The following is a 27,995-nucleotide window of genomic DNA, read 5'->3' as shown; positions in this document are numbered from 1 at the left end:
ATATTAATGCCCACAGCACCCTAGCAATTGATATCTGAGGATGTAGGTAGTGTCTGTGAGTCATCCCAAATGGGTGTCTACTGATTTAGAAACTGTATTTTTGAAGTGCATTTGTGTGTTGCTTTATATTGAAGGGGAGGGGGCTGGGAGAAAGTTAATGAGGGACGGCAGGATGCGGTCAAAGAGAAGGTTTGCCGGAGGACCCTGAACCAGAATAGTGCCAGTGTGGTCAGTGTTCCAGATAAGATTTTGAGGTGGGAGTATTTTACTCCCTATTTTTAAACTTTAAGAGTAAATGTGTTTTCAAGAGTAAAAATGACTTCTTTGCAAGACAGTAAAATGTGACATCAAGCTGATGTGTGCAAAAACGGTAGGGGAAGAATTACTATGCTGCAGCTTTCTGCATTGTGACAGAATACACCTTTCATTATTTCTCTATGGTCTGGCCATTTGATCATTCTTGTATATATTTAAATGTTGAACACAAAAACGTAGCCAATTACATAGTAAAGCAAACCTAAATTGTATTGTTTTTGAGGTTCGATAGCAGAATTGTCTCTTCATGTTTAATGAAAATCCTCATTTCCTGGAGCTATTACTACCAAATGGTATACCAATGATGATGCAATAGTGCAGAGAGGAAGGGACTCATGCTAAATTATATATCTAATCTCATGGGCAAATGGTTATTCAGCGCTTTTTGCAAAGTGCTGTACATGGAACAGGTTTTTACAATTATCACCAAACCGAAGTCGTTACTCCTTTGTCAACCTCAAAAGGATGAAAGGCTGAGTTGGGATTGCCGGGATTCGAACCTGCTAACATCCTTCAGAGGTCGGTGAACTGACTATCGACTGAGTTATAATAATCCGATGCCTAGATGTTGGACGAACCATGTATGAAGCGCTACATAAACTTAAATACCTATCTGGATTATCACAGGGACAGGTTTTGCTGAGTTTCTATTTCAATTACAAATGTAACTTTTGTTTTTTGAACAGCGCTTGCACTTCCTGGAGAGTCAGGTTTTGGATGTTTTAATTGTCTTCAAGATTCGAGAGGCTAGAACGCCTGTGATTGGTTTAATGATAATCACTCACCCTTGAGCAAAGACTCTACTACCACTGACAATTTATAGTAATGTACCCCATTGACTGCAAGGTTGAATGGATGTAAATTAGACCGTGCATACTAATTTAACACTGCTTTTATAATTAGATTGTCAATTAAATTAGTGTAAAAGTGATCTGCTTCGGCATGATTATGCACACAGTGCAGGAACTCTGAAAAATACAATTGGGCAATACTGGTTAGCTTTCACTGGCAAAAAAGCATAATTTGTTACAAAAGATTTATTCTCAGTTGCAATGTAGTTTTCCAACTTATTAATTATACAATCCTAAAATGATAGGAACATAAAGAAGCACAGTGCTTCTGTTTGCTCCATGAGCATCAACACAGGAGAAGCTGAATAGGAAAAAAACATTCCTTTTATCGGTGTGCAGTTTTTTTATTTTTTTATTTTTTCCTTTTTTATGAAGGCTTCAGAGCAAAACTTTGTTTCAGAGGCTTTCATCCATGGCTTGAAATTACAACCATGTAGATAAAATCACAATAAGCATTCTGGTTTCTGTCAAGTAACCTGACCTTTGCACTGCCCTCTGCTCTAAATTTGTGTGTAACTGTACACAGGAAAATAATAAAGCTGTCATATTTACAAGATTTTCATAAAGGCCTAGTATGCACCTTATCTGGAGGCCTGAGTGTGGTAGAAAGTCATGTTAAAGCGTGATAAGAATCCCGTCAAGAGGACTGCTCACTTGGTGCCACCATTAATGGGAGAGGATGTGAAAGGGGAGAGAGTAGAGATGTTATGTTACTTGGCATTTATATATTGCTCGATCATTGGTATGATCGCAAAGTGCTGGTAGGTTGAACGCCCTTGCAGAGAGTGTCGTAGGGTGCATGGGTGCACCAGTTATGGGTGCAGCTGATGTAGTTGCCAGATGCTAGCTGCATCCAAGCGTTCAGTGTGGTGCTGAAGATATCATTTGGATATGTGCAGTCTGGTGGGTGGCCACCCAGACTGGGTTCTGGCTGCATTAGGCCTGAAGGACGCTTATGTGAGCAACTAGGCCGGAATGTCATGGGATAGCTGCATATTAGGGTGATGAGGTGTTCATGGGGTAGTGTTGGTATGTGAACAGCTAGGCCGACTTTATCGGGGGTAAAGCTGTGTTCTAGTTGTGTGATGGTGTATGGCAGAGAGTTAAGTGTAGTGATGTGATGGTTCATCTTTAGAGCGTCCAAAACCAGTCAAGTGAACAGGATGGCAGGGAACACAGCAACACACGGATACAGTGACTGGGGGCTGAGCTTACAGCGACAGGAGGGGGCATACAGATGTATAGCAACAGCATGGGGAACAAGAAAGCAGGGTACACTGACATACGGGCACGGTGGGCATACATGGTGATGAGGGTTGGGTAATACATTGGGATCCATAGTGACATCACGGGAACAGGATGGCATGGAGCACAGCGACACACGGCCACAGTGACAGTGGGGCTGGGCTTACAGGGATAGGAGGGGGACAATAGGGATGGACAACAGCATGGGGCACAAGAAGGCGGGTTACACAAACGTGCGCGGTGGGTACACACAGGAACTAGAGGGTAGGGTAATTCCATCCCTCCCATCCCTCCATTCCCCATGCGTCCATTCCCTCCATTCATTCCATCCATAATGCATTGGGACACATAGCAACATCATGGGACAGACATAAGGGCAGAGAGGGGCATCCAGCGACAGAGGGCTGGGCTTACAGCGACACGACATGGGTGGCAGAGGGATGCATAGTGGCATAAAGTGGGAAGTTACACAGCAACGCACAAACATAGTTGGAAATTCAGTGACATAATGGGACCAGAGGGGAGGGTAATACAGTGGGATATATAGTGACATCACAAGAACAGGAGCGGAGGGTACACAGTGACACACGGGCACAAAGGGGCACAGTGATGGAGGGCTGCGGTTATAGCAACAGGACAACAGAGGGATACATGGGGACATCATGGGGAACAGAAGGCAGGGTACACCGCGACACGGACACAGTGGGGCATACAATGACATTACAGGGGCTAGAGGGGATGGCAGTATAGAGGGATACACGGGGGGGGGGGGTAAGACAGAGGGATAAATGAATACATAATGGGAGGGTAGGGTGACCTTGCAAGGGCGAAGTAGGGGCACACTGCAACGTTGTGGGGATGTGTTACGGCCTGGGGGTGTTCTCATGTGGGTAGGATCTAGAGATCATTGTTCAGGGATACAGTTCTCTATAGCCCAATCAGTGGGCGTATTCATTGAAGACTAGGTTGGGAGTCCCATTGTGTATTTAGTCATTAGGTTGTTGGAGGTTCAGTCGCATCTTTAAGGTTGATGTTGGTGTTATGGAAAGAGTAATATTTTTAGTAATTTGCGGAATATCATAGTCTTGGATGCATCGATGTGTGGTGGAAGCGAGTTCCAGAGTCTGGGCCAATGCTGAGAAAGGGGATCATCCGATCCTGTCTGAGTTAGTGGTTGGGATCACTAAAAGGAGGGCAGTGCTTGATCTTAGGGTAGGGGGTGGGAGGTAAGCTTTTAACTATCTTGCAGGTATAGTGGGCTGGTCTTCACAGCACCATGAGTGATGCACAGGGTCTTGAAAGTGGCTCTTCGTCTGACTGGGAGCCAGTGGAAGGTTTGGAGTGCTGGAGAGGCATGGTCTCTTGGACCCAGGGCGAGGAGCAGTTTAGCAGCAGTGTTTTGGGCTCTTTGGAGTTTATTAAGGTGGTATGCTGGGACCCCTATGCATAGGGAGCTGGCATAGCCCAGTCTCGACATTACAATAGACTTAACAGTAGCAAGTCTGTTCGGGAAGGAGAGGTAGGGAAGAATGCACCTGAGAATTTTGAGATTGTAGTGACCACATTTAGAGACGTTGTTGATCTGTCGGGCGAGGGTTAGGCCAGAGTCCAAAGTGCATCCTAGGTGTGTTACTGTGACGGAGGAGGTGAGGGGTTGGCCCATGGAAGGGGGCCAAGGGAGTGGACGAGGTAGAAGCTCAGTGTTGCCATGAGTTGGATTTTATCTAGGAGGCAGGCTGCAAGGTCGGGCTGTCGGTTGGAGTCGTCGGCGTAGTTGTAGCACAGGATATTGTGCAGGCGGATGATTCCAGGAAGGGTGGACATAGAGTTTGAATAGGAGAGCAGATAGAGATGCGCCTTGTGGTACTCCAGTATTAACCTAGCAAGCAGCAGAGACAAAAGTGGAGAGCAGGGTTATTTGTTTCCTGTTGAGGAAGGAGGAAATCCATTTGAGAGTGGTGCCACAGATTCCAAGGGAGTGGAGACGGTCAAGGAGGATTGAGTGGTTAATCATGTCGAAGGCTGCAGACTGGTCGAGGAGAATTGGTGCGGCGCATCCTGCAGAGTCTGCATTCATCTTAAGATCGTCCCAGATTGAGGATGGAGTGGTTTCGGTTCCATGTCGCAGTCTAAAGCCTGTTTTTGCAGCGTCAGAGGTTGTTGGATTCAACAAAGGCGTTTAGTTGGGCGTATTCTGTTCAGTCGATGAGTTTTGCAAGGAATCTGGGATGTCCATGGGTCTGGAAAGGGGACAGAGAAGATATTGGTGAAGATCTCTCTGAAGGATGCACTGACATAGGTGTCTGTGATGGGAAGGCCAGGATTTGCCCCAGGATTTTTTGTGATTTTATTTTTTTCATCCAGATTTCATGAGACGAAGGATAGGTGATAATGTAGCAGTTTGATTAGAGAGCTGGTGAGTGCCATTTCAATGACGGAGGAAGGATGAGAGATGGAAAAAACAGCAGTGGGGAGGCTTCACAATAATGGTTACGAAGGGCACAAGTACAAATTGCAGAACATTAGGTGAGGGTGCAGGGTTTTAGATTTGATTTTTCAAAAAATGGAATACAATGCACACATGGAGGTGAGAGGGAAAATGAGAAACCTACAGAGAAATCAAATTACCAATGGAACAGTTAAGTGCAGTGACAAAAAGAGGGGAAGGCAGAATAGGAATGGGACATTTATGGATCAGGAGATGGCTGGAGTAGGCACCAGGACAGTTCAGCCATCACTCACGTTGGCGTAGTAAGGGGGAGGGGAGGGCTGTGGTGCTGTTCATGCAGGAGCCGGAAGTTCACAGCAGACGGCGGCATTGTTTGTTTGTGTTCGAGCAGTGAGGTGGTGGGGGCCCATCCGACCCCAACCAGGCCTGGACAGGCGGGCAAAAGCCTGAGGAGTGGGGCTTTGGGAGGCGGTCCGGCATTCGCCTGCTGGCTTGGAGGACTGGGCCTTTAGCAGGAAGAGGGGCACAAGCTGTGTTCCTTCCCACTGAAGGCCAGGCACTCTAGTGCCTACAGGTCAGGGGCGGGCATGTTGGAAAGAGGCCAAAATGCTGCCTCGCAATGGATATCCAGGGCACACTGCACAAACTTACAGTGCCAGCATTTAAAAATGAAATTTCCTTTTTTGTTTTTAACAAAATTAAAATTTTAGAGCTAGTCACAGCTGCAAGGGTGCATTGCTTGAGCAGGGGGCTGCTTAAGGCCCCATAAAGCCCAAAGGGATTACCGTTTGTGTCGGTGTGGGGGGGGGGGGGGCACTGGCCTTGTGGAATAAGAGCGCCCCTGCTGTCTGGTTGGCTCCTCAACATGCAATCGAGGCTGTTGGATATGCCGTTTGAAGGTGCTTATTTGTTTGGAGAGTATTAGGCAGTCCCAACAAAGTCGATGGACTCCATCTTCTAACCAGGGTTTCAGAAACTTCATTTTGGTATGATGCCTGTCGCGTGAGCAAGAGGTCAGTTTACGCAAAGGGGACAGAGAAGGCAACCATGAGGAGGCTGAGGTCATGCTGGCAGAGGATCTGCTATATCTGCTTCCTTGCCTTCCGCACTGACCGGTGCCCCAAAACTGCTTTGAAGACTTAAAGCATTTCTTTGTGGTGGGAGGCAGATTAACCCACCATCTGAAGGAATGGCGAAGCATTACAACAACTGCTTGGGCTCTACAAGCTGTTGCCCATGGCTACTGCCTCCACTTTCTTAAAACACTGAACTGTTCCTCATGAGGCCAGTCCTTTAAAGTACTGGATCCGTTCCTCCTAAAGGAAGTTCAAACACTGTTAGAGAAGGATGCCAACGAACGGGTACCTGTAGCGGAAAGAAATCGAGGCTGGTACTCATTTTCTGATCACGAAAAAGGAGAAGGGTTGCATCCCATCTTGGACTTGAGATACTTGAAAAAGTTCCTCAGGAAGGACAAGCTCAAGATGGTCACTCTTTCGCAGATCCTCCAGGCCCTTCAGCTCCAGGATTTGATGTTGTCATTGGATCTTCAGGATGCTAATTTTTATGTGCCCTTTCATCTCAAGCACAGAAAATTCCAGAGATTTGCCATATGCAGTTCTGGCTATCAGCCTGGGGTACTGCCTTTCGGCTAACCTCTGCCCAAATGTCTTCACCAAGCTTATGGCCGTGGTGGCACTGACTCTACGGAGGGGGGGGGGGGTGGGCATTCACATCCATCCCCTAACTGGACGATTGGAGCCTGATCAATCATCTGAGCAGGCTCTGGAAAATCTGGACATCACCTGCTGCTCTCGCCACAGGCTGGGCTTCTCCAACTTCAAGAAGTCCCACATGACCCCTTCCCAGAAGCGGCATTTCATTGGAGCAGTCCCCGACTCAGAGGTAAGGGCTATCCACATATTGCAGATGGTAAACTAATTTCAGAGTTTCCCAAATCTTCTAGCCTTCGATTTTCTGTGGTTGCTTGGTTTTATGGCTTCCTGCATTGTTCCGGTGCCAGAGGCCCGCCTAGGGGGTCCCTTCAGTGGGCTCACAGGACTCTGCGGTCAGTTCTGTGGCGGATCTGGTACTAATCCCAAGCAGGGTCACACAGGATCTCCTTTGGTGGGCTGTCAAGGAGAATGTGTTGAAAGGGGAACCATTTTGGCAGCCATGGCTGGAGTTTACAGTAGTTACAGATGCCTCCGCTCAGGCTTGGGGCCTAGGGGGTGTGTCAGACCATTGGTGTGATCAGCGGACGCAGGTATCTGTATAAACTGCAGATCAATCAGACTAGTGCTGATGGCCTTTCTGCCCTCTGTACAGGGAAAGTGTCTCCTGATAATGAGACAAGTGGCCATGCAATACCTCAAAGGTTATGGGTGCAGGATCACTAACACTGTGCAGAGAGGCAATGCAGCTTTGGATTTGGACACCAAGAGGAAATCTGTCTGCAGTTCATCTGGCTGGAGAAGAAAACTGTATCGGGTAATAATGTCCCAATACATAATGTCGCTGGGAAAAGCCATTGGCGACATTATATATGGTGACATTATGTATGGGACCAGGTTGCGGGGATATCCCCTTCTCCCCTTGTAAAAACAATGCAGGGGTTGCAGGGTTGTTTACCGCATGTTCAATTCTAATAATGGCTCTGCAAAAAAACGACATTTTTCTAAAACAGTTTTACGGGGCCATTATTCCATGGAACCAGGAAAACACTGCAGCGGATGCTCTGGGCAGGCAGAGCAGTCTCCTGTGTGGGAGCTAGCTATGGAAGACCTTCTGTCATGATGCCTACCTCTAAGGAGCCAGGCCGGGCCCAGCAACCCCAGAGGCAGACATCATTTTCCCCAGCGAAGTCTCAGCGGGCCCAAGTCAGGGCCCTTTGGACTCAGTCCTGGCGCCTTAGGCGCCAGGCTCATAGCGGACCCCAGTCCTGGCGCCTTAGGCGCCAGGTTCATAGAAGAGGATATGTGTTTAAGTGCTTGGGTGCACACTTACCTGATGCAGACCTTGCTGCTTCATCCAGGCCCTCTTGAGGCCTGAATGGGACTACTTAACCTGTAGGACTACTTCACCACCCGGGTGTGGTCGGGGAAGGATACATACCTGATTGGTGGAAGGATACATACCAGGAACTTCTTCCAAGGCTATTTAAACCCCACTCGAACAGCCACACATGCTTCGCGTTGTTCTGCACCTAGCAGCTGGACGCTCACCGTGTCAGCTCCAGCATCCTGACTTCAGCCACGCCTGCCAGCACCCTGGAACACCTGCAAGGGGAGAAAGGAAGAGAATAGGAGAAGAAAAGCCCTTACCTGCTAAATCTGCATCCCGGAGTCATTTCTCCAACGGCCCTGAAAAGGAAGACATCATTTTAAAGGCATTTCGTTTTGATCGCTGCAGCGCTGCATTTTACTCACCTTTGCAAGGCGCTTCCATCTTCAGCAGCGATCTTCCGGATTCAGCTACGCCCCGGCGCCTAGAGGAAAAAAGACCAGAACAAAGGTGAGAGGGAGAAAAGGAATAAGGAAAGCTCAGTTTCCTTTTAAGTCTTACCTGTTGGATTATTCCCACTGCATTTCGGGTCCTGCCGCTTCCTGGCATCTCCGGACCCCGGCCCCCATGGGGAAAATAGACAAAGACATTGAATGAGCGAATGCAAAGACATTACCTGAGCGCTCATCCAGAACTGTTTCACTTCGGGTCGGCGCCATATCTCCGGCACTCCGAACCCCGGCCCCTAAGGGGAAAAAGACATGAGCATTAGCGCTTGCTGCAATTAGACAACGAACATTATTATTAAGCTTGAACTTTTGAACAGAACTTTTACAGCGCCTTACCTGAACAGTCAAGCTTACCTGAACTCCCATCAATCTTCAATTCAGTGAAGTAACTGGGTTTCAACGCATCCTGCTTCTGATGCAGGAGCGGAGAGCTCATCCTTCCAAACCCTAAGGTGAGGCTTTACGGGGAATCGTGGAGGAGGTATCGTGGAGGGTTGGAAGGGAGTGGGAGGCTTGAGCATCGTTCCACAGTTGGTAATACTCCCTTTTCACGCACAGGAGGGTATCCAACGAGCCAGGGAAGCCAGAATAGAGGGGCCCTTCCTGTCCATCTTCAGAGTTCTGCGCCTTCGACGCTGCGCCTCCGTGGGAACCAGGTGAGCGTTACAGAACGCGAAGCCTTACCACAATTTCCCACCTGGGCGCTATGGAGACTTCCGAGACAGATCAGCTGGCCCATCTTTTAGGGGAATTGCGGGCAGAAGTGCACTCAGCCCGCCAGGAGACTAATACTCTCAGAAGGGAACTAATCCTATCCAAGGAAAGAACTGATGATCTGGCCAAAAGGTTATTGCAGGGCCAGGCAGAGCACACTCCTTTACCTGTTTCCGGAGATATTTCTACAACAATGGGTTCGAATAACCCGGTACAAATCAATCTACCTGGACACATGCCTTTGGCCCCGCCGGAACGTTTTGCGGGGGATCCCAAGAAATATGCCGTTTTTATGAACCAATGCCGTTTACACTTTTTATGCAGGCCCGGGGCCTTCCCCAACGACCAGACCAAAGTAGCCTTTGTACTATCTTACCTCAGTGGCTGTGCTGCCGATTGGTCTATTCCATTGGTAAATCAGGATGATCCCATTCTCCGGGATTTCCAGGGCTTCCAGGCCAGCATGGAAAGATTGTTCGCTCGACACTAGCAGGGACATGCCCTTGACAACAAACTCCTATCCTTACGACAAGGTAATCAGGATCTTTTGTCCTATAGCGCCACCTTTAATAGACTAGTTGTGGAAACCGGATGGCCTGAAAATGAAAGGATCACATTGTTTCATCGAGGCCTGCGCGGAGAGCTTAAAGATGTTATAGCTCAGATAGTAGATCCACCCCAGGCCTGCGCAGACTACATAGACTTAGTGGTTCAACTTGATCACAGACTTCAAAATAGAAATGCAGATCGGCTCAAGTATGAAACCAGAGTACCTATCAAGACCCACGTTAACTCCAAGAGTACTGACGTTTCCGGACCTATGCAAATTGGCAGTGTTAAAGGACCATTAACGCAGAAGGAACGAGAGAGAAGGCGACAAATGCAACTTTGTCTGTATTGCGGAACTTCCGGTCACTTTCTTCAAAGTTGTCCTGTTAAACCACCCAAGAAGGTGGTTGGAGCCACTGATAACGAGTTATTGACACCTGGTTCGGGAAACGACCTAGCCCGACAAGCGTAGGGGTCCGCTTGCCGAGCTTGAAAACAAACTCTTTGACCTCGCATTTTGTCATGCCAATGGTGCTTGTGAACCCAAAACAGCTTCAGCAGTTGCATGCTATAAAAGCATACATAGACAGTGGAGCTATTGGAAATTACATAGACCGTGAATTGGCTTCCAGGATTAAGCTTCCTCTCCGCCCGAAAGTAACCCAAGATGTAATTACTACAGTTGATGGAACCGAAATAGCCTCAGGGCCTGTAACGCATTCCACAGTTGAAATCACTCTGGTGGGTCAGGACGGACATCGGGAAGCAATCGTGTTTGATGTGATCAAGGTCCCACAATTTCAAGTACTTCTTGGAATCCCTTGGTTAGAAACACATAATCCGAGAATAGACTAGCGAGCAAAGAAGATAACTTTTCCTGATTGTGAACCAACCTGTTACCTAAGGAATCCAGCTATGGGTCTAGCCTCTGTAACTTCCACCCCTGTACAGCTACCATCTGAATACCAAGAATTCCAAGACGTTTTTCAGAAAGAGCAGGCTAACACCTTACCTCCCCATCGATCTTACGATTGCCAAATCGACTTGGTACCCAATGCACAACTACCTTGTAGTAGGATTTATGCTCTTACTGAACCTGAGAACCTGCATTTGCACCAGTATTTGGATCAATACCTGGCCAATGGTTTCATTCGCCCATCAAAGTCACCAGTCTCTTCCGCTTTGTTCTTCGTAGCTAAAAAGGAAGGAGACCTTAGGGCCTGTATTGACTACCACGCCCTAAATCAGATAACGATTAAGAATCGTTACCCTTTGCCCCTGATACCTGAGCTTATCGACCAAGTAAAAGATGCTTGTGTGTACACCAAGCTAGATCTCCGAGGAGCTTACCACCTGGTACGTATAAAAGAGGGCGACGAGTGGAAGACTGCATTCCCCACCAAATTTGGGCTCTTCGAATATCAAGTAATGCCCTTCGGTTTGTGCAACGCACCTGCCGCCTTTCAGTACTTCATGAATGATGTTCTTCGGGAACTTATCGATGTTTGTGTCATCGTTTATATTGACGACATTCTGGTGTATTCCTCCTCAGAATCTGATCACAGAAACCATGTTAGGGCAGTTCTTGAGAAATTGCGCCAGCACAAATTATTTGCCAAGCTCGAAAAATGCGTTTTTCATACCACAGAAGTGGAGTTTCTCGGATTCATCCTGACACCTCAAGGAATCCGGATGGACTCGCGGAAAGTGGACGCCATTCTCAAATGGCCATCTCCTAGCTCTGTGAAGGGAGTGCAAAGCATGCTTGGCTTTGCCAATTTCTATCTAAGGTTCATCCCGGAATTTTCTCGAACTGTTCAACCCATCACAGCTCTCCTAAAGAAAAATAAACGCTTTGAATGGACTCTTGAGGCTGAACAAGCCTTTCAGGACCTGAAAACCAAATTCACCTCTGCACCTGTATTGAAGCACCCTCGCCCAGATCTCCCTTACATCGTGGAAACCGATGCATCCAGTTCGGCCATGGGAGCTGTCCTGTCGCAAAGAGACCCAGAAACTAACCAACTACACCCTCTAGCCTTTTGGTCCAGAAAATTCTCTCCACCTGAACTCAATTACGCAATTACCGACAAAGAACTACTGGCTATTAAATCGGCTTTCAAGGCTTGGCGTCACTATCTCTCGGTGCAAGACACACCATCACCGTAATTACGGACCACAGAAATTTGCAGTATTTAAAGACGGCCAAAGCTCAATCTTCGCGACAACTCCGATGGGCTTTATTCTTTGCGGAATTTGATTTTGTAATTACCTATCGCCCTGGCTGCAAGAATGGTAAGGCAGATGCCTTATCCCGGATAGGCATAGAAGAACCCAATTCGAGTTTAGAACCTGTGCCAATCATACCGGAACAAAGAATTCTGGGCTTGACTTCATTGCAAACCATTGAGGACATCCAAGCTCAAGTAAAACAGCTTTTTGACTCTTCTGCCATACTGGAATGGAGTCAAAAGGGTCCTCACTACACCGTTAAGGATGACTTACCCTACTTCCAAGAGCGGTTATTTCTGCCAAGTATAGAATTGCAGGAACTTGTCATTACCCGTCATCATGAATCATTAATGGAAGGACACCCCGGTATTGCGAAAATAGAAGAAAAGATCAAACGCCACTTCTGGTGGCCTTCTTGGAGAAAAGACAGTCATTTGTGTTGTCTTGCGGAATCTGTGCCCAAAATAAGAGTCAAAAGAAAAGGCCAGCCGGCCTACTTCAACCTTTGGACATTCCACCAGCACCTTGGCACACCTTGTCAATGGACTTTATAACTGGCCTGCCTCCTTGTGGTGGTTACAACACGATTCTCGTAATGGTGGATCTATTCTCCAAAATGGCCCATTTTATCCCTTTAAAAGGATTGCCGTCAGCTTCCACCTTGGCCAAGGAATTTATGGAAAATATAGTGCGGTTACATGGTTTCCCTTCCATATTAGTCTCAGACCGTGGAAGTCAATTTATCTCCCACTTTTGTAAGAAATGTTGCCAACTAGCACAAATAGACGTGCGGTTATCCACCAGCCACCACCCCCAGACCGACGGACAAACCGAGAGAACCAATCAGACTCTCGAGCAATATCTGCGGTGCATGTTACACCAATCCGAGTTGAATTGGAAGGACATCCTTTGGATTGCAGAATATGCATACAATTCAGTGCATTCTGGAACCGGACAGACTCCTTTTTATACCCTGTATGGTCACCATCCTCGGACCTCTGACCTAGATCCACCTCTGACCCTGGAGATGCCTGCAGTAAATCACCTACATTCCACAATAACCCAAGCCTTCAAAGAAGCTACAACCCACTTACAGCAAGCCAAGAAAAAGTATAATGAAAACGCTGATTTGCACCGAAGTAAAACTCCTCCTTACCAAGTAGGAGATCAGGTATGGCTAGCAACTAAACATCTACCCCTCAAGGGTCAGCAAACTTTTAATCCCAGATTCATTGGGCCTTACCCCATCAAAGCTATTATCAACCCAGTGGCCTTTAAACTCGATTTACCATCCAATATGCGGATTCATCCCGTTTTTCACGCATCTCTTCTAAAACCAGTACAACCTGGAACCAGACTGTCTGAGCCCCCAGGCCCTGTCCAAATTGATGGAGAATTAGAATTCGAAGTGAAAGACATTTTAGATTCCAAGATAGTTAAGTCGAAACTCTTCTATCTTGTTGATTGGAAAGGATATGGACCTCAGGAAAGATCTTGGGAACCCAGTAACTATGTTCACGCACCACGATTAATTCAAAGATTCCATCAAAGATTCCCGCACAAACCAAAACCCCCCGAGGAAAAGACCTTGGGAGGGGCCTTGAGGGGGGGTACTGTCATGATGCCTACCTCTAAGGAGCCAGGCTGGGCCCAGCAACCCCAGAGGCAGACATCATTTTCCCCAGGGAAGTCTCAGCGGGCCCAAGTCGGGGCCCTTTGTACTCAGTCCTGGCGCCTTAGGCGCCAGGCTCATAGCGGACCCCAGTCCTGGCACCTTAGGCGCCAGGCTCATAGAAGAGGATATGTGTTTAAGTGCTTGGTGCACACTTACCTGATGCAGACCTTGCTGCTTCATCCAGGCCCTCTTGAGGCCTGAATGGGACTACTTAACCTGTAGGACTACTTCACCACCTGGGTGTGGTCGGGGAAGGATACATACCTGATTGGTGGAAGGATACATACCAGGAACTTCTTCCAAGGCTATTTAAACCCCACCCGAACAGCCACACATGCTTCGCGTTGTTCTGCACCTAGCAGCTGGACGCTCACCGTGTCAGCTCCAGCATCCTGTCTTCAGCCACGCCTGCCAGCACCCTGGAACACCTGCAAGGGGAGAAAGGAAGAGAATAGGAGAAGAAAAGCCCTTACCTGGTAAATCTGCATCCCAGAGTCATTTCTCCAACGGCCCTGAAAAGGAAGACATCATTTTAAAGGCATTTCGTTTCGATCGCTGCAGCGCTGCATTTTACTCACCTTTGCAAGGCGCTTCCATCTTCAGCAGCGATCTTCCGGATTCAGCTACGCCCCGGCGCCTAGAGGAAAAAAGACCAGAACAAAGGTGAGAGGGAGAAAAGGAATAAGGAAAGCTCAGTTTCCTTTTAAGTCTTACCTGTTGGATTATTCCCACTGCATTTCGGGTCCTGCCGCTTCCTGGCATCTCCGGACCCCGGCCCCTATGGGGAAAAAAAGACAGACATTGAATGAGCGAATGCAAAGACATTACCTGAGCGCTCATCCAGAACTGTTTCACTTCGGGTCGGCGCCATATCTCCGGCACTCCGAACCCCGGCCCCTAAGGGGAAAAAGACATAAGCATTAGCGCTTGCTGCAATTAGACAACAAACATTATTATTAAGCTTGAACTTTTGAACAGAACTTTTACAGCGCCTTACCTGAACAGTCAAGCTTACCTGAACTCTCCTCAATCCAGTGGAGTAACTGGGTTTCAACGCGCCCCTGCATCAGAAGCAGGATGGGAGAGCTCATCCTTCCAAACCCTAAGGTGAGGCTTCACGGGGAATCGTGGAGGAGGTATCGTGGAGGGTTGGAAGGGAGTGGGAGGCTTGAGCATTGTTCCACAGTTGGTAATACTCCCTTTTCACGCACAGGAGGGTATCCAACGAGCCAGGGAAGCCAGAATGGAGGGGCCCTTCCTGTCCATCTTCAGAGTTCTGCGCCTTCGACGCCGCGCCTCCGTGGGAATCAGGTGAGCGTTACACCTTCAAGAGATCTTTGCCCTTTGGTAGGAACACCTCAAATGGATCTGTTCACGTTCAGTGTCCACAGGAAGTGTGACCTGTTCTGCTCCAGGGAATTTCCTCCGAGGATCTCTGACATGTTCGTAGTGGACTGGGAATTTCCACTACTGTACACGTTTCCACTGATACCCATCATTCCTTATGTTCTCAGTAGGTTGAGGAAGTTCCATGATCCGGATTACCCCGGACTGGGCCAGGAGGATGTGGTACCCGGAACTTCTGGAAATGTCCATCTGCCCTCCATTTTTGTCTTCCCCAAAGGTAGGATCTCTTCTTGCAGGAGGGAGGTTGCAATCTTCCAGAGATGGGACCCTCCAACTCCATGCATGGTTTCTGAGAGGTTGAGGCATGATGAAACAGGAAAATTATGAATTTACTCAAATTGCTTCACGTATGTGCAAGTTTAGTTAAAGGGGGTTGTTGTGAAGGCAGTGGATGCACATCGGGGGCAACCACACAGACTGATTCATCAATGGCCTATGAATAATATTAGGAAGGCATGCCCCGACAGACTTCTCCTTCCATGCACGCTAGAAGATTTGGCGGGTTGAAGAGATGAAACATTTTCACCACTCCCTCTTACTGCCCGTCTCAGGCCTGAGGCGGCAGCAAATAGTGAAGGGATGCTGCGGGGCGAACATGCTGCTGAAGGAAGGTGCCATTGTGTAAGTTTCAGGTAAATGTTAAATTCAAAACAAAGTGTGTCGTAATGTTTGTGTGAATATGCATAGTTTGTCTGTCTCTGCCTAATGTCTCTGTATGTTTACGTAAATATTCTTATGCAATTGGCTTCTGTACCTGAGAATGCTGTACAATGTTCACTCTTATTATTTTTCTCTGTGCGGAACCGGTTGGCTGTTGTGCGCACATTGTTTTCCTTGTGCGCAACTGACTTAGGAAAGCCACTTTCTGAGCTACTGTCGCAGAGCTGAGTTTGGAAACAAATTTCTTCCCAGCCACTGCAATTCTTTAAAAATCTTACAACACTTTTTCCAAACGCATAGGCTAAAATAAAATGTCATATGTGATTATGCAGAACACTCATCAACCAGTCCAAGCCTTCAATATCTGCCACAGCACCTTGCAAACTTATTTCTGTGCAGAGGAAGATTTCGGCCTCATTACGAGTTTGGCGATAAGTGGTAAAGTTGGCCGTAACTCCACTACCACCAACTTTACCCCAATGCCAAATTACAAATTTGGTTCTTGAGTGGAGGATTTGCCTCCAGGAAAATCCTGGAGGTAAATCCTCCAACTCAACGCTGAAACCGTCGGAATTTCCGCTCTGGTAATTCTGCCAAAAAAGCAAAGCCAATTATTTTACTCCTTGAAAAATCATTTCCCTCCAAGTAGGGAGCAAAATCTGATTAGAGCACTGCTTGTACCCCTGACATTGGGAGTGAAATGACAGGGCACATAATGGTGTATAGTTTTGCCCACCCTTCCGCACTACAGCCTGGATAAAATTAAACAAGAGCCTCAGTGAGGTTTATTATGGAGGCCTGTTGATGAAAATCACACAGCCTTTTAAGTTAATTGCATCAATTCATCAGAGATACAACTGATTGAGTGCCTTCTTCTGTAACTATGAATCCCTCTTCTGTAATTCTTTGTGATCAGTTAAATAAGATGCAGGGAGATGCTAGAGACTGCACACACAACAGTTGAGCATAGAAAAAAAGGTGATGTTTAGATGGGTTCTAGAATGTCCTATCCTTTAGCAAACACGCAACACATTTCCTTCAGTGTACTGCTGAAACATCCGACTTGGTCTTTGAAATGTACTGCTTTGTTCATCACCCGCAAGGAGTGATATGTCCACCCTTCCCCAGCCCCTGTGCTTGCCTCCAATGCTAGTTGATAGAGCACTGTAAAACATGAGGGTTTGTAGCAGTAAACACTCACTGGGATATTTGCAGACCCACCATACTTTGCAAGCAAGGCATATTTAAATGCCTCAAAATATGATGTGCATTTTAAGAATGGCATGACTTGCATGTACACAATTCTTTTGCAGTGCATACAAGATTGTTTGCAAAATATCCCCCCCTTATATCATTGTGTAGGATTACACAAGTACTCAGTGAAACTGTTTTTGTATAGAAGCGAGTTAGCATATAATGTGTGAAGGTTTATGCCCAAAGAACTCTGAACACTTGGAAACAATGCAGATTGTGTGAAAAGCATTCTTCTGTCTGAATATCTGTTGCCCTAATACTATGGACGAGTAATCCCAGGCATAGTCCATACCTGTTATCCCCGGTAGGCTAAGTAAATGATATTGCAATGTTGCTCTCTAATTATAGGGTAATGTAAGTAATGCTAAAGTAGGAGACGCTGAGCATCACATTTGTCTTTTCAAAATCTTGAGGGCAAAATAATATTTGAGTTTTATAATGCGTTCACTTACAAGGGGGCCACTTCAAAGCACTTGCGTGACATATGTACAAAGAGGAAGTATGAGATTTGGTTACACATCCAAGTAGATTGCTTACTTAGTCAGTATCCGATATTTGAACTGGTATTTCGATTATATAGTTGGGGTGACTCTTTTGGTAAGGCACGAGTAACACATTCTGGCCCGTGAACATTTGTTACAACAAACATACAAGTGGATGTAGGTACACGTCTGCTAACCTTTTGCAGAGCCAAGGGAGGAAGGGTCAAGGTTGTCCGGTACTACCTTAATGTACTCTCGGGCAGAAGTTAATCATAAGGTAAACGTGTGGTAGTCAGGTTTAGGAGTCATGGGTGGGGAGGGAACATTTTTGGTTAATGTGTGCAGGCATATCTTGGTTAGATTCGTCTTTCATTGAGCCAGTTTTTCATATTAGTTTTACACCTTTTGTTGTATTTTGCTGTTAGGGATTTTCGGTGCATAGTAGTGTAATGCAATTAGCAGACTATCTAGACTAGTTGCTTATTTTAAGAGAAAATATAAGGTAATTGCTATGGCTTGTGCCTTATTAAATCTTTTAGTATAGGTGAGAATTGTCTGTGCGCTACAAAAAAATCTGAGCGGCACCTAAAAGGAAGCTGAGCATGCGCACAGCTTAGAGGGAACAGCTGTATGAATGCGTGTAGGATGGGCTGGGCAGCTGGCCATTGTTTGTGTGAGGTGGTTTTGTGCATTTTAAAAATGTATTTGATTTTCCAAAAATCTCACTTACACTTATACAGATAATTGGTTGAAACTCCTTCTCCCACAGCCCCCCTCAACCAGTGCAAACGGCATCCCAGGACAAATATTTCAGACGTGTCTCCACCCCATCCCCCGTTCCTACCACCCATCGCCCCCCTCCTGATCTAGTCCTTTCAAGGGGGACACAAGTCCGGGTTCAGTTCCAGTTTGTCCCTTATCTTGTGCCATAGTGTAGCAGGGTTCCGTACCCTTCTCCTCCCACAACCGGGCGCACTCATTCATCTTGGCTCTCATCCTCTTTGCCAGCTCCTATGCCAGTCACCCAACCTGGGGAGTGAATGGGCCGTGGGTGTTCCAGGGGCACGGCAATCGTCCTTCGAGCCAAGAGGAGGCCCAGTTCCAGTGCTCTGCCCAACCCCTTCCTTTGCCTGCCCTTCCCCGCAGGGAGTAACCCCAGCAAATAGTTCTTAATCCCACTTAATGCCGACAGTTCAGAGCAGATGTCGCCCCAAAAAACTGCCACGCGCTCTTCCCCACCCCATTGTGCGTGGTTTCGATTCCATGTGTTAATATCCCCACAAAAATATTGGCGATATTAAGGCATCGAACTTGCGGGGGGACACCCCGCTACCTCTGCATTATACTTTTGGATAGTGTTGCTACTATTGCTATTGGTCCACACAGGAAAGTTTACTGTGGACCAATGCAATAGTAGCAGCACTCCTACTATCAAAAATTGGAAGTTACAAAAGCAAGAACAAATCTTTTGTATGTATAATTGGCTTTATTGATTTCATTTAGAATGATAGAAGCCCTGTGGGATGAATGATGGATGGATGAATGAAAGAGAAGATTGAAAAAAAGACTTTAGAGAAATTGAGTGGTTTTTAACAAATAAAATGTTTTAAGATTGCAGTCTCTTTCCCCTAGTCGTTTTCGCTTCCAATGGACATCATTTTTGTTTAAAAAAAAAAATGGCAGAAAGAATATTAGCTTCAAGGTTGAAGGCAGCATGAGTATCTATGTCTAGAATGGCCTAGATTCTGCAGTCATTATGGGTACATTTTCTTACTGCGGATTGACATTTATTATTGAACATCCAGGGGTAAAGCACACATCAGATTGTTCTTACTGGCCCGACTTGTCAACTGGAGAATATTCTCAAATGGTAATGCTGGCATTTATTGGTGCATCCCTCCGTAGACCTATATGAGCACATCCAGCATTAAATGGTTTTTATACCAGCAGATATTGTGGGACAAGGCATTATGAAACGAATTTGGGAAAAGCTACTGTGCTTTGTTCGTGACTTGCATCTATTGAATTTGTTAGTTACCCTACAAAACAGGTTGCAAACAGGCTTTTTACCTAATTTTTTCAGTGTGGTGAAAATGCACATTTTAACCAATTTGTTTTTAAACTTTCTCAGGTGGGGAAACCCTCACCTCTCCTTGGTGGTTAAGTGCTCCCTTTCTCGCTATGCTTTCTGTCCCACATATTCGTGGCAAACATTTGCATCACTCCAATTTTTTAAAAAAAGAGATCCAGCCTCCACTGTGTGAATGTGGCTCTGTGCTGCCTCATGTGGCAGCATAGAATTGATTTCATACTCTGTCTCAAACTGCTTCAGGGGTTAAGGGTTGACTAGAGTTCCAGTCTGATGGCAGAGTCTAGCTGTTTTCATCTTGCTTTTCCATATTGAAATGGAAAAGCAAGAGGAGATGAAATGGGTGGGGTTTGACCTCATTCCGAGTTAGTTTTATTTTTGGTTTACAATGGTTCTCTTTTAGATGTCCTTAAACCACTAAAATATAGAGCAAATTGCGCATAATTTGGCCTACCACTACTTGATTGGAGGAGGGCAGAAGCGACCCGGTGTTGAATAACACTGGTCTTCAGTGGTGCTGGACCCCCCTACTCTGTTTGAGAGGTGCTCTTTAAAAGGTGTACATACAGTGTGAAAGGGCTCCATTATCAGGGTTCACACATGTCAGCCTCGGGTGCAAACATTCTTCTGTTAAAAGAAACTCATATTCTCACAGTAGAATGTTTCATAACGTGTTTCTTCTGCATTTTCTTCCCCTTCCTTCACCAGCATGTTTAGGGGAGATGCTCTTCGGTCTGGGTTCCCCTTCACATTGAGATATGCCCTTAATGTAATGGAGTGTGGTTGCAATCTGTGGAATGATTTACTTTTCTGGTTTATACTCAATGAAGGTTGTGCTGCTTTTTTTTTTCTTCTCTTTGCTGACCTTTTATACCACTAACAGAGTTTTCCTGGGGGGGGGGGGCTGTGACTTTGATACTATTAGATGCCTCTCTTGCCCCAATTTATTTAAATGCCACTCCAGATGTACCTGAACTGCATTTGCTCTTCAAATGGAGTCTCTTGCATTTCAGATATCTGCAGAACTGCATACAATGTTAAAGCAATATTATTCCCATCTTTCACCTCCCAGTTACTTAATACCAGAACGTGTTGCCATCTCAGACCATTTTGGTGCATGCAATCTATACTTCCCAACAGTCAGATAATGCCTGAGGATTTTTACAGTTTAGAATTCAGGGCCTCATTTACTAAGTGAATTTAGATGGAGACTGGGAAATGCTCTTGCGTAATCATCAATACTTTAGGACAACATGTACAAATCCATTCAATATTGCTTTTTGTTTTAACAGTTGGGATTTGACATGCAGACCACAAGGGACTCAGTCCTGATGGCACATTTTTAAGGTTAACATCTAACTTCCTACCCAAAATTCCCTCCTCCCCAAAACTGACCTGTTATTGTAGATCTTGAAATTCCATAAACGGTTGCCCCCGCAATCTGGACCAGTTTATGCTGAAGACCTCACCAGAAGACTTCAGGAAAGTCCTCCCCAGTTGGTTGAGTGCTTTCCTGTTACCCTTAATAAGCAATCAATCTCTGGATTGTACTGTGCTTTGGCACTTTCTAAGAGCTTGAAAGGAAGTGATAGCTTGTTTTAGGCGCTTGTTTTCAATTTTTGCAAGAGAAGGGCACTCTCAATGGATTAGCGGAGTAAATCATTTCATAACACATACCTGCAAAATACATGGTGGGGGTTCTGAACTTGCTACACTTGACTGTGGTTATCAACTTTTCAGACTAACTTGGCGGTCTTTGTCTGAATAATTGTAATCGCCATTGCGCATTAAAGCAATCGCTACCTGAGAATTGGGGTATATCATGCATCAGTGCCTGGGCTTAATGTTTTGTTGAGCAGCAGCTAAGGAATTTATGAATGCCTGTCAGTAATGTACACGTGAATCCTCTTCCATATGCTTTAAAGAGTCAACCGGTTTCTGGTTGATCATTTGGACCCGTTTCCCCTGTAACATTTGAGCTTGACTTGTATCTTCCTCTTCCAGAACAGAGTATGGCAGAGGGATCAGCGGGATATGCGAGCCATCCAGCCTGATGCTGGCTATTACAATGATGTAAGTACTCTATATGTAACATTTTCTATCCCACTCCCTCTTGGCACTCTCTCCACTTGTCATACCATGTGTGCGCTTGCTAGGTCAACTATATTGTAAACTCTAGTAAAATTGAATACATTTTTGCCCTTGTTAACATGGATTTTTAGAATCCAGTTTGTGGACAGATTGAGAGACTTCCCTATTCTGATGAACAGGTCACAAAAAAAACTGTCTAGCCAAACTCTATCTGGGTACAGTGACTGAACAGCACAATTGATGCTAAACATGGAGTCGCGTAGCGGTCAACAGTCGAGGCCTACTTAACGTACAGTTTGCTATTTTGTCATGAGACAGTTAGTCCAGCCCAGTGGTATTCAAACGATTTCTTAGAGATCAACCCCCCCACCCCTCCCTGATTTAAAAAATAGTTTTAGGGCTCTTCCCACCTCCCCCCCCCCCCCCCCCCCCATACCTGGATATCAGTCAGGCCCCCCAGTTTGAAGATCACTGGTGTATCCGAAAAGGCCTATAGCAACAAAAGGCGGTAGGGGACAGGGGGATGGGGGGGCGCTCCATCCCGTCCCCTTTCCTCCATACTTGTGGGACCTTCTGTCCTTCGGGACAGGACCGGAGCACTTTCTAATAGTATCAACACTTGTACTTTTTTTTGTCATTTTTATTTGTACATGGGGCCACTGCACGTGACCATAGCCCCGCCTTCCTAAACTCCGCCCTGCAATAGTTCTCTGCACGGTCGGACATACTTGCATCACAGGGAATATTTTCCTTTTTGTTCCCTTGTCCTTCATTGCTGCTCTGGTTCCACTGTCATTTTTCCTCCGTCTATGCCGGAGCGTCTTGGATTCGTGTCCTGTTCGTGTGAACGTAGTTTCACTAGAGCAGATCCCCACTCTTTGCCTGGAGCGCTTAGACCCAGAACACTGTTGGTTCTCACCCTTCGCACTCACCCTTCCTAAAATGGTTTCTTAAATTCATTTGAGCCAGTCAATTTCTTTACAGGTCTTCCCGAAACCGGTCTGATGCCGAGGGTTCTGCACAACCTAGACGTCGGAAGAGCTCTGAAGATCCACCTCGATAAAATGAGCGTACGCTGCTTTCCACAACTTTGTTAAGTTTGGTGACCCAAAAGGGAAACCAGCTTCATGTATTCCCGAGGCCTACAAATTCAAGGCCTTCAGCCACAAAGGGCATTCATGCACATCTTGTTCGTGGCAAAGCCACTCCTGTTGCCTTCCAAAAGTACGTCCCTTGAGAGTCCATTGCCACGGCATCTACGTGGTCCTCCCCATCAGCTTTTTGCAATCATTACTGTCTCGACCTGGAGCGCCCGTGCTGATGCCTAGTTTGGCCAGGCAGTTCTTATTGAGTTCCAATAAGGGAAATTTCCATCCACCCCTAATACCTATGGTCCGTGCTTGGGAATCTCCCACAAGTATGGCGGGAAAGGGGACGGGACGTAGGAGAGAGAGTATGACAATTACTCCTTACTCCTAGTACATAATCCCCTTTCTTCCATACGCCTGCCAGCCGTCCCCTCTCAGTATCCTCTCTTGCTAATTGGTCATAGACCTGCTGATAGAAAAGGACTGAAGGGCGTTGCGTGTGTCAGTGCTCAGGAAGGTGGGGCTACAGTCACGTGCAGTGGCCCGCGTAAAAATAAAAGGAAAAATATTATTTTATGCTATTAAAAAGTGCTCCCTTCCTGAAGGACGGAATGTCCCACAAGTACAGAGGAAAGCGGACTATGAGTAAGGTAGTCACTAGGGTTAGTAACTTTGTCAAATCCCCATTTGTAATGAAGATGGATCTCTACCATTAGCCATGGTGGACAGATTTTAGGCCACCCTGGTTATTGTGAACAGGGAGCTCGGAGTTTAGCCAAAACCCAATCAAGGTAGAGTGGAGAGAGCAGTCCAGGCTTTACGTGAGGAGTGAGTCCGACCCGGGGCCCTCCAGGAGTCCACACTTCACACAGAGCAGACCACTGCAGGCGGCATCAACGTGCTATTGGAAGCATTATAAAGGTTAAGAAGCGCAACTCCAATCCAAGGAGAGAATTGTTTTTCTGAATAAACAAAGGGGATTAGATCTTAGTCCAGCCAGGTTATATATAAGCTGCTGGACATTGTTCAATCATTTAGTTAGAATGTTTAAACGCAAGGTCGAAACACGTTTTGGCAGGAGCATATTAATCACCAATTGAAATTAAATTAGAACGTGAAGAATCTGTTCAACTCTCTTTTGCGAAAAATTGGAAAGAATACCGATACCTAGTGATAAAATTTTTTGATGCTTGTTAATCTGCTTAGAATCACATGCTGTGCATATGGTCTCACATCCGGTGGTAACTGCAGAGTATTGCATCTTGTCTTTCGGGGACCGAAAGGGGATGTCTGCATGGGAGTGTAACACTATCCCTATCGTGACGTGTAGTGTACCCAAAATCCCTCACGCGCTGAGGTCCCTCGGATTGTTTTTTTCTGCTCTTTCTTAAGAGACTTATCATTTTGTCTATCGACTTTGTCGATTATCCCATTAAGTCATTTCGACGGTGGTTCCTGCACTTCTCCGAAAACTGCAGTGGACTTTCGATGCCTAAGATCCGGCGGCAGAGCCGTCCACATGACCGGGCCCTCTGGCCCCCCTATTTGCCCTGTAGGTCGGGTCATCGCATTATTGCCTTTCGCTATGGAAAGGACACCATTTAGGTTTTGTCCCTCTTGAAGGGCCAGATATCCTTGGAAGGATGAGCACTCTTAAGTGCAATAATTGTCTACCCCTTGACCATGACGGTGTGCGGTCTGTAAACTCCTGCGCCCTAAAACGCTTACTGTGTTCCGCGTTAAGCGGTTGGCGGCCTATGGCATGTCACGGGCTGGATCTTCTGCCGAAAGTGACAGGGGTACTGGTGATGACCCGGCATCCATCTTGGATGCCATCGACCTCAAGACAGACACTCCTAGGTCCACCACGCCCTTTCCCGACCCTGCTAGGCCTGACTTTAGTCACGCTATGGGGATAACGCCCAGCGACCGGGGCGTACAAGATCGAAGCCACACTAAACACACAATCCCTAGTCCGGTTTCAATGGTACCTTTTGAAACGGGTGACCGTGCCAACAGGACCGCCGAAAATTTCGACATAATCCTCCGATGTTCAAGATCAACGGCCTTCCCCGCAGCAGCGTCTTGGCCTTCTAAACCAATGGGTGCTACTGCCAAAACACGTCCTGCCGTATCACCAACGAAGTGGTCCCCTGGCGCTCTGGCGGCTCTGAAAAGGGGAGGAGAGGGGGTGGGTTAGTGGGAATAAGCTGGAAAAGTGCAAGAGAGCAGTATGTGCTGTTGGCAGCCTCAGCCGGTGGGTCCGTTGGCTGGGCTTGGGATGTTTTATGGTCCGTAGTCGTGTGCTGTTCAAGTCTGTGTGGTTTATTTTGTTGTTGGATTGTTTTGAAGTTTGTGCGGATTGCTGCGTTTTAGGCTTGTGGTTGTGTTTGGTTATAGTTTGAGAGGTGTATGCAGAGGTATGGAATTGTTGGTTGGTTAGTTGGCATCGCTGTCCTTGCAATTGTGGGATTCCATCTAGGTGCGGTACATGCTAACAGTCGCATTTCTGTCTAGATGCGACGCAAGCTAGGGTTCAGAATCCGGAGTGTGGTGCATGCTAATTATTGCGTTTCTGTCTAGATGCAACGCAAGCTAGGTTTGGAATTCTAAGTGTGGTGCATGCTAACAATCACATTTCTGTCTAGATTTGGCACAGACTAAACTCGAGAATTCATCTAGGTGTGGCACATGCTAACAATCACATTTCTACCTAGATACGACGCAAGCTAGGTTCAGAATTCTAAGTGTGGTGTGTGCTAAGAGTCTCATATGCTAACGATCACATTTCTGTCTAGATTTGGCACAGGCTAATCTTTGTGGTTCTCTCGGGGTATGGTACTAAGTAACATTATACTGCAGGCAGTGTTTGCTGTCCAGCCATGAGTAGGTTTAGGCTGGTGGTCACACATCTCTCCTAATAATGCATGGTGTAGGTCTGTAGTAGTCTAGGCCATTGAAAGGTAAGTTAAGTTAGAGTGGCAGGAGCTTTCTGCAGTAGAATAATTGCTCTACCCCCACCCATGCCAGCACTTAGTTTTATCGGTGTCTGGTGGCTTCATTGGCTTCCCCTGCTGACACCTGCAGACGCATCTTGGAACCGCCAATGTGGGAGCCGCGCTTGTCCTTGGGCCCTTAGCCGCAGGGCTGCACAGGCAGCGGGCTGCCCTGGGAGGACCAGTGATGAAGGGCTCGGGCCAAATCAGAGGGGATGGGCGGGTCGGGAGAGGGGGAAGCAGGAACGGGAAACGCTGCAAGGGGATGCAGGCACAAAAGGCCTGGAGACCCGGTTTTTCTTTTATTAAATAAAGCACACAATGGGGCAGCACAGAGGTCAGCATTTACCTGCTTCCAGGATAACTAATATGATTTTATGGGCTTTCATTTAAGACATTGTAGAATTCACTGATACCTTGGGAACAGAAATGGCAAAGAATGGATTATAAGAAAAGTATCCATGATCCAATTGTGAATTTCCATACTTACCTCCCTTATGATCCAGACACATTATGAAGTTATGGATTTTTAGGCCGAATCCTTCATATTCCAAATTACCAAAAAGTATTCGAAGGGTGAAACAAGGGCGCGCAGATTTCAGAGTTGGAGTGGAATGTTCTACATAAAATATGTAACCTGTTTATGTAAGTTGCTAAGAGAATTCAACTGTATAAATCTACCATTTGTGGCAAAATCGGATTTAGCTAAAGTACTTTTGGGAGGTTTTTTAATATTGTAAAACTCGCATCATAAATCTGAAATGCTATTCTGAAATCCGAGTTAAGAGCGAGGCGGCGATTGGCACACCTGATGAATCCCGTCAGGTGTTTAGCTAAGCCTGCCCAGCCATATACTTTGATGCTGTCACTATGCATTATAAATATGAGTCCCTGACAAGACTCTAGACAGACACACTTCCTGATTTTCCTGCGCTGGCGTTTCTGTTCCATTCAGTCCAGATTCAAACTACAAGGCCTAAGCATTGCTGACCCTTCCAGCAAGGCCTCAATTCTAAAATCCCAAATAACCAAAGGGAGAAAGCGGTGGTATTCCTTAAGCATCCTGATACCACCAATTGCTGCCCACTAACTGCATTCAGCTGTACCTGTGCCATCCAGTGACCAGAATTACCATCCGGTGACCCGACCTTGCACAGCTGTCTTTTTGCCCAGCTGTCTTTTGCCAGACGCGATGCTGTGTGGCGACCAGAACCTGTTGGCGGTCCAAAAATCCCAAACTAAAAGTGGACTGTGTATAATCCCAACCCCATAGAAATCCATAGTCCATCTTGTATTGCGTTTGTCCTTATCCCACACTCTAAGCCATCCTACCCTTATCCTGATAACTTGTTAAAACTGTCAGAATTATCCATGCAACCCTGCCCTTTATTCTAGTGCCATCTCCCTTTGCATTCTTGTCTGATGTAAACTGTAAGCCCTTAGTTATATTTGGAGTAATCCAACTCATTTCCATATTTTATTGTTGGGGCTGAGCACTGGGGTGGTAAGGTTGACCTCGTGAATCAACCTTGGTGCTTACTGTGTTCCTCTTCAACAATATAGTATAGATAATTCATTTCAAGTAACATTTGCCTTTCTTTCAAAACTGAAGTCTTTATTTTGAACGCTTTGGTACCTCTGTTCGCCAATCTAAAAACTGCATCACGATTTGCAATATTTCACACGTTTTTGTTAAACCGTTTGAGTACATTTACATGAAAATTGAAAGGAAATGCATCTTGCACATGCCATTTGGCTGCAATCTGTTTTAAACTTTCCTCTTTTGAATTGTATGCTCTTGGTAATCCATTGCTTGTGATTGTTAGTATCTTTGCATTGTTGCTAGTGAGGAATTGTATTTGTTTCAAGGTTTTTAGCACACATTAATTGTCAATTTCCAAGTGCCATTTCATAACATTGCAAGTGGTTCTAAAATTAAGTTTTTTTCCCCCTCTTATTTGGGGAGGAAAGGTCAGATTTTGATTGTTTCCTACCTCTTATTCCTGATTATGTGCTGCTTCTTTATAGCCACTCGGAATTGAATTGTGGGTTGAGGGAACATTGCAGGGGGAAATCCTAACTTGGGTGCTATCTTTCCTAAATCAAAAAGTGCTCCTTTTCCCTGGTGTTTTGTATGTTCCACTAGAAGGTTAAACCAAGTGCATTGCTTACATTCTCATTGTAATCATCCCCCCATTGGTGATTGCTCACCCATTTTAAAAATGGTATGATTTCTTTTGAATTTTAAAATATTGTATTTCACCAACTAGCCTGGTTCATGGTCCATTGTGACCCAGGGTATTTGAAAAGGGGGTGTGATACGAGTTGTGTACCATCTCAAATTGAATCTTCATAAAATAAGGAGAAAAGCATCTGTTGTGCGCTA

The 27,995-nt window shown here is 46.1% G+C and overlaps 1 protein-coding gene across 2 annotated transcripts in view; it reads left to right on the top strand.

The window, feature by feature from the left end:
* The window catches only part of WDR33 (WD repeat domain 33), a 935,332-nt gene that overhangs the window by 121,976 nt on the left and 785,361 nt on the right, over positions 1–27,995 (top strand). For both annotated transcript variants that reach the window (XM_069617826.1, XM_069617825.1), the window contains exon 3: positions 21,439–21,507. In XM_069617826.1, the coding sequence (XP_069473927.1) occupies positions 21,439–21,507 (69 nt within the window). The remainder of the gene's footprint in view (positions 1–21,438; positions 21,508–27,995) is intronic.

The sequence above is a fragment of the Ambystoma mexicanum genome, chromosome 10 (genome assembly GCF_040938575.1).
Source record: "Ambystoma mexicanum isolate Mex_15411 chromosome 10, UKY_AmexF1_1, whole genome shotgun sequence".
NCBI lineage: Eukaryota > Metazoa > Chordata > Amphibia > Caudata > Ambystomatidae > Ambystoma > Ambystoma mexicanum.
This window is presented reverse-complemented; position numbering and strand designations above follow the sequence as displayed.